This window comes from Coregonus clupeaformis, chromosome 22 (genome assembly GCF_020615455.1).
Source record: "Coregonus clupeaformis isolate EN_2021a chromosome 22, ASM2061545v1, whole genome shotgun sequence".
NCBI classification, from domain to species: Eukaryota; Metazoa; Chordata; class Actinopteri; order Salmoniformes; family Salmonidae; genus Coregonus; species Coregonus clupeaformis.
The window spans coordinates 2,656,474-2,669,184 of NC_059213.1; the positions used below are offsets into that span (position 1 = coordinate 2,656,474).

At 50.4% G+C, this 12,711-nt stretch overlaps 1 protein-coding gene across 1 annotated transcript; it reads right to left on the bottom strand.

The window, feature by feature from the left end:
- Positions 1-1,779: 1,779 nt before the first annotated feature.
- On the bottom strand, positions 1,780-3,405 carry LOC123481614. The gene is made up of 3 exons (XM_045206304.1): positions 2,928-3,405; positions 2,573-2,665; positions 1,780-2,411 (listed from the first exon to the last, which is right to left on the bottom strand). Exons 1-3 carry the CDS (start codon positions 3,403-3,405, stop codon positions 1,780-1,782), a joined length of 1,203 nt encoding a protein of 400 aa, XP_045062239.1.
- Between the last annotated feature and the right edge of the window lie 9,306 nt (positions 3,406-12,711).

Here is a 12,711-nt window from a genome sequence, read left to right on the forward strand (position 1 = left end):
AATTGGGCTGCCTGTGTAAACGCAGCCATAGACCTTGTTTTGACCTCCATAATCTCTGCAACCCAGAACCAAATCTTGCGTGAGTGCCGGGCCAGCTACTCGATTAGGTTCCGGTAGGGAGAGGTTAAGATATTGGACTAGTGTGAGCGAGTGGTGAAAGCAGGATGGACTTTGGTAGCCGTCATAAGAGACTATGACCTCCACAACCCTGAAGCTATTACATTTGAATGATCTAAACTGTCAAAGGCAAGAATATGATCTATTCTTTTTTGTACATTTCCAGAAGTATTTTTCCCTCTCGATTAACATTATTAGCAGTATATTGCAGATGTATTCCCTCAGAAACACAAATTGAGAAAATACTCAAATGTAACTCTTATTGTGTCAATACCAATACAGTTAAGAGTGTTAAAGCCTAGATTAACTATAATGACTGGCATAGTGAACTCATAATGACTGAAACAGTGAACTCATAATATTGATGCAGTACACACATCAATTTGCACTTAATAATTTGTAGTCTACAGTAGGCCTGTTAAAAACAAAAAAAAAGAGGTTCAAAATAGATGCAAGTACATGTTTATTGAATGAAATAGGTCCGGGCCGGGCTATGGGAGGAATCATCATGGTTTGTAATGGTTTGTTATTTTGGGGGTATTGTCATGCCAGTTTCATCATCAGCCACGTCGTCTTGGTCCGCTTCCTTGGCCCTTTCAGCCAAGAGCTCCTTGGTGAGGGTGATGTCACTACTTGAGAGTGGGAACTCCCAAATCCCGGCCCTCCTGGCTCCAAAATGGCCGTCAGAGCTCCAATCTTCAGCATGGTCATCTATGACGTGTGCGATGGTGTCCGCCATGCAACAGATGGCTCCCTCGCCACAATAGCGTGGGGGTATGGTTGGAATCATGAAATGGGTTGTGAGTAGGGGGTTTGTCTCCCTCTGTTGACTCTGGGTTTGTGGAGAGGAGGCAAGTGCACTGAAGTGCTCTAAGTGGGTATACCCACACAACTACTTTTTGCCGCTTCTCTTTTTGCAGGGGAAGCAAAATAGTTTTGCCAGGGCAGCTGTAATCCTCAGGAGGAGAGATCGTTTTTCCCCGGCTCATCAGCCACGGTTTCTGAACAGGTGACAGAGAACATGGCATGACATCATTAGGACAAACCGTAAAAAAAACTTTTGCAACGGAAAACAAAAACACCTTTTTTTGTTCAAGGAAGTTCCTCCCTGTTACTTCCGTTTAATGAATAAGACCCTGATAACTTCATCATAGTCTCTTCCCCTAACATTACAATGTGGTGAAATAATATAATTTTGTTGAAGACAAATAGACATGTGGACTGACAGAAGGGAGGACTTACCATCAGTGCCAAGGGGAGACGCCTTGTTCTTCTTCAGGGTCTTCTTGCGACCTCGCTTCCCCTCTCCTGACTTCCTCACTCCTTCCTTCACAGCCTCGTCCTTCACTGTCTTCTTAGTAGAGAGAGAAACAGATATGAGTTGGTGCCTCACAATCAAACAGCCCCAATAACTAAACAACATACTGGTTAATGGTAGACTCCTTACCTGTGTGGAGGTGCTGTCCAAGGTCTGCGGAGAGGGGCGGCGCTGGCTTCTCCAAGCTAGGGTAAATTTTTTGTAGTCGCCTTCTGGGCTACTGAGGAGCTTGAGGAGGCGTGACGCGATGGTATCTGCCATGCAACAGACGGCTACCTCGCCACCATAGCGTGCGGCACGCCGGTTGGAATCCAACCTTTTAGCCGCAGCCTTCACGATGGCCTTCATTGCATCTTCCCCCTAAATTGGATGCTCTCCTCCAGGCTGAAGAGGACAGAGATGTCAGCATACTTCAGGGCATGCTGGACCTCCACAAAGAGATTCTTCATCAGCCTGAAGGGGTTGTTGGCCATCATGGCCAGGGGGAACTCTGAGGCCTCCAGTCGGCGCATGATGCCCTGGAGGATAAGCTTCAGGGTCTGGGGGCTCATGACGGTGTCCCTGGGAGTGCTGCGAAAGGAGATGTCCTCCTCGATGAGGATCTCACCCGGAAGGAGAGAGGGAATCTTCCCCAGGAGGCCCTGCCTGGCCTCAGTGGGGGTCAGGGAGCTGGTACTCACCTCAGAGACATCAGCTCCCCCGACCTCTTCTTCCAAGGTCTGGGCAGGAGCTGCCCATGCTGCCTGAGTGGTCGTCAGGAATCCCGCACCCATGGAGGTGCTGGGGACCACCTCATCTTCATCCAGACAGGGGTTGAACTCCAGGGTCTGTGCAGGAGCTGCCCGTGCTGCCTTGGTTGAGGTGGAGGGCTCTGAGTGTAAGACAGTCATGACACTCGTGACCAACTCCTCTTCTTCCTCTGACGAAGAAGGACACTGAGTGTAAGGGAACCTGTCCCTGGCACCAGAATCCAATCCTAAGAAAACACACAAATACTCTGAACTGATTCAAAGCCACATCCATGTATGGCACTATGCAGTATCTAGTACATTTACTATAATGATAATACACTGGTTATTACACTGGTTATAACAGGGTTAATACTGGTCATATTGGTAAAACAGGTTATAAATGGACCTTTCTGGATGATGACACTGGCCCTGTAATTGTCGTTGCAGGTCCTGTTCAGCCTCTTTTCCAACCAGGCGGTCAGGATCTGGCAGACGTCCTCTAGTCAAATCAACATTTATTTAAAATGGATATATAGATATATCATTATTATTTTTTATAGATGATTTTCTTCACAAAATTAGTGAACTAGGCCTTTATGACTCCTGTATGAGCGGAGAAAATGACTTGTCAGCAGAGCGGAGAAAAAGACTCCCTCCCCCCATCGACAGCACCCCCACCCCAAAACATCTTGGTCACATTGTAAATGGCAATAACAAAATAACAAGGGAGCAAAAGGAGACAAGACTACATAATAACTAACCTAGTGCCCTCTTGTCTTGATCAGAGAGTGAGGTGGAGGCCTGGGGGGTCAGGATCAGGGAGCTGCCCCTCTCCTCCTCCCCAACCCCATGAGACAAGCTGGAGTCGCTGTCCCACAAATCCTCCTCGCTGGATGTGGGGGTGCTGGGAGGCTGGGTCTGCTCCATGTCCCATGTGCTGGTCTGCCAAATCTCCCCTGCCCTCTCCCTGAACAGGGCAAAGACATTGAGGGACCCCTCACTGAGGGCTTTATGGACATCCCTTCTCTTGGCCCTCCTCACTGGCCCCAGTTCTCTCACACTGACACTGGAGTGGGGTGTGTCTCTCTGGAGATAAACCCTCTCCATCTCCACTGCCTGATGACAGAGGTCGAACCGTCTCGATCCCTGTGAGGAACCAGAGCTTCTGTTGGAGCAGGACACACGTGGATGTTCCAGAGATAGTGGCTGAGCATCCACACACTCTACCAGCTCTGGCATGTTGGACCGGCTCGATCCCTGTGATGACCCAGAGCAGGGCCTAGCTGGAGAGCCTCTCATCGGTCAGAGCGATGCCTGGATTGGTGGTCTCCAGGTCATTCATACCAGAGGAGAAGAGGTCCTCCTGGGCATTCCTCAGGATATTACTCACAACCATGTCTGCTGTACCCTGAAGCTCCTTGTCTGTCTCAGAATTGGGTGTGGGGGGCTTCCCGCCCCTGAGCCTCCCCTTTGGCTCAGAGCTCCGCCGGTGGAACGTCTCCGAGACGATCTTCAGCACCCCTGACCCCCGGAAGGAGCAGTTGGATGATTCTGGACTGGAGATCCTGAGCAGAGCTATCGCTGGCAGGAGGAACGCATAGGACATGTCCTCCAGGTCCTCTATGGTCACATTCTTAGAAAGAAATACGGAAAACAACCATTTTTAAATGACTGCATTTCTGTCACGGTTTCGGCCGAGGCTGCCTCTCTCCCTTGTTCGGGCAGGCTTCGGCGTTCAGTCGTCTCGAATTCTAGCTGCCACCGATTGATGTTTCATGTTCGTTTGCTTTTGTCTGTTTGTTTCTACACCTGTTTCTGTTTTGTAGTAATTAGTGTCCTATAAGTTTCTCGTTGTGTTTGTCTTGTGTTGTGTGTGATTGTTACCGTCAGTCTGTGTATTGCTCGGTTGAGCGTTATTTTCTCCACTGTTTGCTGGAGCGTTCGTTGCACTTGTGTGTGCACTTATTTCTTCCTGACGCACCTGTTTGTGCGCATTGTCTTTTCGCCTTCGTGCGTATTTTGCTGTCAGGCTTATTTCGTCCCTGTTGCCTGTGTTTAGGCAGGAATACAGCTTTTTTGGAATTCAGTCTGCTTCCCGCGTTTGATTCCTACACCACACCTACAACACGACCTGACAGAATCACACACCTTACAGTATGGAATCAGCAGGAGCCAAGCAGCACATTCAAGACTGGAAACCCAGGTTCGGGAACAGCAAGAGCAGCTCCTGCAGAGGGGGCCGCCCTGCAGGAGGTGATGACCACCCTCCGAGGCTGGGGTCCGCTCCACCGCCAGCCGCCCTGCCAGCACCATCGGCCAGCTCACCCAGTCCAGCGCGGAACCTCGCGGGAGTCCGACTATCTCTCCCGAGGTCCTACGACGGGACCGCAGCTGGGTGTCAGGGATTCCTGCTCCAGGTAGAGCTGTACCTGGCCACAGTACATCCGGCACCTTCAGGGCATGAGAGCGTGTCGCCCTGATCTCCTGCCTGGCCGGTAAAGCGTTGGAGTGGGCCAGCGGAGTGGAGGAAGATCGACGCCACGACTATTACATACACGAGTTCTCCGCCGCTTTAGGGCGGTGTTCAACTCATCCCCGGAGGGGAAAGCGCGGGGAGCGTCTGGTCTTCCTCAGGCAGGGGGAGGAGGAGTGCCCAGGAATTCGCGACTCGAATTCCGTACTCTAGCCCGGCAGATGCAGGGTGGGTAATGAGCGGGCCCTCATCGATCTATACCGATGTAGCCTCAGAGAGAGGACGGGCGTCCGTCGGGAGCTGGCCTGTAGGGACACCAGTCTCACTCCCGACCAGCTGGTCGACATGTCAATCAGGTTAGATAACCTATTGGCTACCCCGCGGACGTCCTGAGGGGGTCCGTCCATTCCATCCTCCAGCGCATCCGAGCCGTGTCCCATGGAGCTCGGGGGCGCTGGCGCTAGAGATAGGAGGAGTCGGCAGACTAGGGGGTCCATCCACTGCACCAACTGTGGTCGGGGGAGGCACACCGCGCCAGGTGCTGGGGATGGCCTCCTAGGGGAGATGACGACAGGTCCCTTGCACTGGGGGATTCCTTTCCAGGTGAGTAGGGCGCCCCACTCACCCAGAGCTCTCTGTTGCCCATTTCTGTATGCCTGTATGTTTTCCACAGGTAGCACCTCATGCCCAGCATAAGGCGCTGGTAGATTCAGGCGCAGCTAATTTTATTGATAAAAGTTTTGTTTAGCGTTAGGGATTCCCCTCATTCCTGTTGATGTTCCTTTTCCCGTTCACGCCCTAGATAGTCGTCCGTTGGGTACGGGCTTGATCAGGAGGTCACGGCGCCACTTAGGATGTGTGCGCAGGGGGATCATCAGGAGATGATTCAGTTGTTCCTGATTGACTCTCCTGCGTATCCGGTGGTGCTGGGCATGCCCTGGTTGAGTACCCATAACCCAGTGATTTCGTGGCAGGAGAGGGCTCTGATGGAGTGGTCTGCTCAGTGTGTGGGTAGATGTTTGGGCGTTTCCGTGAGGGGCTACCTCGGTGGAGAGTCCAAACCAGGTGCCCGCATTGCACATTCCACCTGAGTATGGGGGATTTGGCTATCGCGTTTAGTAAGGCGAGGGCGACGCGGTTGCCACCCCATAGGCAGGGGGATTGTGCGATAAACCTTTCAGGCAGGAGCTGCGCTCCCACGGAGTCATGTGTATCCTCTGTCTCAGGAGGAGAAGAAAGCTATGGAGATTTGCATAGACGAATCGCTGAGACAAGGATACATACGCTCCACTTCCCAGCGTCCTCGAGTTTCTTTTTCGTGAAGAAGAAGGATGGTGGTTTGCGTCCAGGCATCGATCCGTGGTCTCAATCAGATTACGGTGAAGTATAGTTATCCACTCCCGCTGATTGCGACCATGACTGAGTCGTTGCATGGGGCGCGTTTCTTCAACGAAATTAGATCTCAGGAGCGCGTACAACTTGGTGCGCATCAAGAAGGATGATGAATGGAAAACAGCCTTTAGTACCACCTCGGGCCATTACGAGTATCTAGTCATGCCATACGGGTTGATGAATGCTCCGTCGGTTTTCCAATCATTTGTGGATGAGATCTTCAGGGACATGCAGGGACAGGGAGTCGTTGTGTACATAGATGACATTCTCGTGTACTCACCTACCCGTGTCGAGCATGTGGCCCTGGTGCGCAGAGTGTTGCGGAGGCTGGTGGAGCACGACCTGTATGTGAAGGCAGAGAAGTGTCTGTTTTTCCAGGAGTCTATCTCCTTTTGGGGTATCAGTTGTCCCGTCAGGGGGTGAAGATGGAGGTAGACCGAGGGCGTCGGGCCGGCGTAATTGGCAAACACCAACCACTGTGAAAGAGGTGCAGCAGTTTTTGGGGTTTGCGAATTACTACCGGAGGTTTATCCGGGGTTTTGGGCAAGCAGCTCCCATCACGTCTCTCTTGAAGGGGGTCCGAAGTGCGTCTGCAGTGGTCAGTCGAGGCGGACAGGGCGTTTGGGAGGCTGAAGGACCTGTTTAGCCTCGCTCCGGTGCTGGCGCATCCGGGATCCTCTCTTTTACCATTTTCAGGTAGAGGTGGACGCGTCTGAGGCCGGTATTGGCGCCGTGCTTTCACAACGGTCAGGCTGCGCCACCTAAACTCCGCCCCTGTGCCTTCTATTCCAAGAAGCTCAGCCCGGCGGAGCGAAATTATGACATAGGGGACAGGGGAGCTGTTAGCTGTGGTACAGGCCCTTAAGGTGTGGAGGCACTGGCTTGAGGGGGCTCAACACCCTTTCCTCATTTTGACGGACCACCGTAACCTGGAGTACATCCGGGCAGCGAGGAGGCTGAACCCTCGGCAGGCTAGATGGAGTATGTTTTTGACCCGTTTCTCTTTTAAGATCACCTACATCCCTGGGTCACAAAACGGGAAGGCAGATGCGCTGTTCTCGGCTGTATGACGGGAGGAGAGGTTCGTGGAGCCCACTCCCATACTGCCGGAGTCGTGTCTAGTGGCACCGGTGGTGTGGGAGCTCGATTCTGAGCTCGAGCGGGCATTACGCACCGACCCTAGTCCACCACAATGCCCGGAGGGTCGGAGTATGTTCCGCTCGAGTGTCGGGATCGATTGATCTATTGGGCTCACGTCACCCTCCTCTGGACACCCGGTATCGGGCCGGACAGTGCACTGTCTTAGTGCCAAATATTGGTGGCCCACGTTGGCCAGGGATGTGAGGGTTTATGTTTCCTCCTGCTCGGTGTGCGCCCAGTGTAAGGCGCCTAGACATCTGCCTAGGGGTAAGTTACTGCCCCTGCCCGTTCCACAACGACCATGGTCCCACCTCTCGGTGGATTTTATAACTGACCTTCCCCTCTCTCAAGGAATACTACCATCCTGGTCGTTGTGGACCGGTTCTCTAAGGCCTGTCGTTTGCTCCCCATGCCGGGTCTTCCTACTGCCCTGCAGACCGCCGAAGCTATCATTCACCCATGTGTTCCGGCACTACGGGTGCCCGAGACATTGTGGCTGACCGAGGTCCCTAATTCACCTCCAGAGTCTGGAGAGCTTTTATGGAGCGGTTGGGGGTCTCGGTGAGCCTCACTCGGGTTACCACCCGGAGAGTAATGGGCAGGTGGAACGCGTTAACCAGGATGTGGGTAGGTTTCTCAGAACGTACTGCCGGGATCGGCCGGAGGAGTGGGCGAGATATGTGCCCTGGGCCGAGATGGCACAGAACTCTCTCCGCCACTCCTCCACCCAACTAACCCCTTTTCAGTGTGTTTTGGGGTACCAGCCGGTTCTGGCACCCATGGCATGAGAGCCAGATCGAGGCCCCCGCTGTGGATGAGTGGGTGCGGCGCTGGAGGAGACGTGGGACGCTGCACACGTCCATCTGCAGCGTGCCGTACGTCGACAGAAGACGAGCGCCACCACACCGCAGTGAGGGGCCAGTGTACGCACCTGGAGATCGAGTCTGGTCTCTGCCAGAGACCTGCCCCTCCGCCTGCCCTGTCGGAAGCTGGGTCGGCGGTTTGTAGGGCCATTTAAAGTCCTGAGAAGGTTGAACGAGGTATGTTATAGATTACAGTTACCAGTTGAGTATAAGTGTATTAACCCCTCGTTCCATGCTGTCCCTTCTCAGGCCGGTGGTAGCAGGCCCACTCCAAGAACATGAGATCTTGGAGACCCCCGGCCCCGTTGGACATCGAGGGGTACCCGGCGTACACCGTGAGATCCATCTTGGATTCTAGACGTCGAGAGGGGGTCTTCAGTATCTAGTGGAGTGGGAGGGGTACGGTCCGGAGGAGCGGTGCTGGGGTGCCGAGGAGAGACATCTTGGACCCGTCGCTCCTGACGGAATTCCATCGGGGGTATCCGACGCGCCCTGCGCCGCGGCCTCCGGGTCGTCCCCAAGGCCGGAGTCGGCGCGCGTCTGGAGCCGCGCGTCCAAGGGGGGTACTGTCACGGTTTCGGCCGAGGCTGCCTCTCTCCCTTGTTCGGGCAGGCTTCGGCGTTCGTCGTCTCCGAATTCTAGCTGCCACCGATTGATGTTTCATGTTCGTTTGCTTTTGTCTGTTTGTTTCTACACCTGTTTCTGTTTTGTAGTAATTAGTGTCCTATAAGTTTCTCGTTGTGTTTGTCTTGTGTTGTGTGTGATTGTTACCGTCAGTCTGTGTATTGCTCGGTTGAGCGTTATTTTCTCCACTGTTTGCTGGAGCGTTCGTTGCACTTGTGTGTGCACTTATTTTCTTCCTAACGCACCTGTTTGTGCGATTGTCTTTGCCTTCGTGCGTATTTTGCTGTCAGGCTTATTTCGTCCTGTTGCCTGTGTTTAGGCAGGAATACAGCTTTTTGGAATTCAGTCTGCTTCCTGCGTTTGATTCCTACACCACACCTACAACACGACCTGACAATTTCCTCTTAGTCTTTGGGTTACACGTTTTGTTGTTGTTGGCATGATTAGTCGGTAAAGTAGAAATGGGGTAAAGAAGAAAAAAATGTGGGACTTACCTTTTGTTTGAGGAACTTCCTGATGCACTTTCTCTGACTAGAAAACAAACAAACATCAGGAATCATTGGTTAGTAGACTGGCAACTAGATTCCATTTTTCTACTGCACATAACATGGTTCAGAGCAGAACTCACGGGTGAGACTTCAGGAAGTCCTCTAGGAGAAGACGCCTCCTACGTTCTCAGGTGTCATCTCTCACGGGTGTGTCCGCCAGAGAAGTGGCATCGGAGGTGACATCACTCTCTGGGGTCTCTGGGGTAAGGGGTCATCAACAGATGGAGAGGAGTTCATTCTCACCTCATCCTCAGTGTGTCATGGGGCCTGGTGGCACTGAAAGAGAAGAGAATCAAATTACCGCTGAACAAGCTCCTAACCATGGCAACGATTCTATTGAATAACCACTGTGTCACCAACACCCACCTGTTGTCTCCACCTTCGTCACTTTAGTGTTCTTGATAGCTGGCAGGACACCTAAAGAAAGAGGAGAGTCGAGCCATTAGTTGATCCTTCCACCATATATCCTTTAAGAATTCTATCAATAAATCCAAGTATTTTAGAAGTGGTGATCAATACTCACTGTAACTGGTTGTTGGAGATAGAAGAGGTGGAGGCAGGGCCAACACACCAACTACTTGGTGGCTTGGTTTTCGCCGCTGCCTTGTCCTCTCTGTCCTTTCTGGACTCCACGGCCTCTCTGGCGTTCTTTTCACCTTGGCCATCTTGGCCTGACCGCTCAGCCTGGGGCCTCGTGGCGGGCGGCACGCAAGTTCTGAGATAAACAACAATATTAGCAAATCGTATCACCATAGAAACCATCTCTTTCACCATAGACATGACGGTACTGAGTGACATGTCACATAAGGGCTAACTTTAGAATTAGAATAAGAATCAGAATTTGAATGCTATTGGTTCTAACTAGTACAGTAAGTGACCCATGCATCATTATCTCATTGTCATATAACTTACATTACAACCAATCTCTCAGTTACAACCAGGTAAAGATTTCAAAACAAAACGTCCTTATACAACCAGGGGCATGTTCAGCAAGACAACGTTTAGCAACATTCAGATAGAATTACGCTATAATGAACAAACATGCCTCTTAAACATGTAGAATAAGGAATCACGTAAGCTCTAGTCATGGCATTTGCTATCGGCAATGTTCAACAACATTTTTGCCACTGAAATTGGGCCCGATACAACCTGCCCATCCCCTACCAAGGTGCCAATCAAAATGGATGTGGGCGGAGCTCAGATTAGGGGTGACCAAAAATGGACAAGCGTGGTTTAGCCCTATACATCATTAGCATATGAATGACAGCACTATCCACTTGACCAACGAACCAATAAAAATGGATGTCCAATTAAGGCATAGCATTTCTGACCAGTGGCGGCTGGCCGATAGAGGGCGCTAGGGCGCCGCCCCTTAAATAAAATTATTTTAAAAAATAAAAAAATAAAAAATAATAATAATAATAATAATAAAAAACATCAGTATGTCAATATTTGTGTGTTTGAAATATGGAATGCACACAGTAATATGTGTAAGATATGATAGAAAATCATATTCGCAACCTTTCCTCTGCCTGTCAAACGCCTCGTCAGCTCTGGGCGATACAGAAAGTGCCCCGAGGAGGCGGGTCTACGTAGCAGTTAAGCCAATTGCTAATTTAAGATATGAATGTATGACATAAAATGTAGTCAATAAGCGATCTTAAATCGAATCCAAGGAGGGCGATTATTTTACCGCCCCAAGCTGCGCCCCTGATAAAATAAGGACCGGGGTCCAGTGACGCCATTTTTACTAGACAACAATGGCGACAAAAGCGTTACTCCTCAAGACCCAACCTAACTCGGTGAAATCTCTCCTCCAAGATCCGTTTGAGAGGAGAACTTTGTCAGAGAAAGTTCGGGTGAAAGAGCTGGGCCCAGATCAACCTGACCTCTCAATCAGACAGCAGGCTAGCGAGAAAGGGAAGCGTATATGCGCGGCCTCCCGTAGCTGGTACACCAGGAAGGCTTGGCTAGCTGGGTGCACTGATGCTAATGCTTTATTTTGCTTTCCGTGCTTGCTTTTTTTTTTTTTTTTGTCAGATTCAGCATGGACAGGTACCGGAGTGAGGGATATGAAGCACCTGTCAGAGAAGGTAAAGAAACATGAGAACACCAGGGCACACATGGACAACTCTGTAAAGCTAGCTGTATTAGGAAGGGTGAACATTGCTACGCAGCTGGATGACGGCCACAGGATTGCGGTGAGGAAACACAATGAGGAGGTGGATAAAAACAGGCACATTCTATCCAAAATTATCGATTGTGTGAAGTTCTGTGGGGCTTTTGAGTTGGCCTTGCGGTGGGCACGAGGAGACTGACTCCTCAGACAACCCCGGCATTTTCCGGGCTTAGTGGATTTTGTTGCCTCCCTCGACAGTGTGCTGGAGGAGCACCTGAAGACAGCTACCGTTTTTAAGGGCACGTCAAAGACGATACAGAACGAGCTGTTGGACTGTATGCTGTCAATGCTTAAGGATTACATCCTGGAGGAAGTAAAGAGTGCTGATTTTATCGCCATTCAAGCTGACGAGACTGACGTTTCCACCCACTGCCAGTTGGTGCTTGTGTGAGTGATTATCATAGAGCCGTCACAATTATATTTGTTTTAGTATTTTAAAAGGAAGAGAAGACACAATCAGACGTTGATAATAATGCAGGAAAGTACTACACAGTTTGTAATAATTATTCAGGTGTCCACCAGGTCAATTTCTAGAAGAGGCCTAGTTGTTATTGAATATTAACTTTATTGCTAAGTGAACAGCAGAACAAAATTATGTTGCATCCCTCTCACAAATGTAATAGAAAAAGGCTTTAAAAACGTAATAACATCAGTTAATTATGTACATCACAGGTTAAAAGCAGTTACTAGACATAGTTTGTGTGTATATACACACTGTCTGTCTGTCTGTCTGTCTGTCTGTCTGTCTATATATATATATATAAGTCACTGGTTGTGTGTTGAGGGGGAATTACAGTGAGTTAAGAAGTCTGATTGCAAGTTATCAAATTAAACTTTATTTTTTGGACCCAGGGCCTCAATTCCCTCTTTGTGTGGGGACAGCGCATCTGACGAGCAGCAACAGCCCATCAAGCGACGGAGGATGCTGGGACCAGGAGAACAACAGAGGTTGGCTATAGAGGTAAGTTGTGATGTAATTGTCAGTGTTTCCCACCTAGAACTTTTTCAGGCCTGGTAGTATGTAGCCAAAACCCTGAACAATCAGCACCTTGGTAATCATATCTTGAGTTGGACATAGGCATGTGTCAGTCAGGATCACTTGCATCAAAATAAGCTTAATTGCAAATTAAAGCTGATGATGTATCTTTTACAGGTATGTGATACCATCCTGAGTCATGCCAAAGAGAGGTTCTCCTTCACCCAGCACCTCATCAGCGCAACACTATTGCACGGAGAGTTGTTCCCACAACACAGTGTGAAGTTCCCGATACAGCGCTTGAAACAACCGTGGAGGCGTACCCCATGTTGAACAAGGCCAAGCTCAAA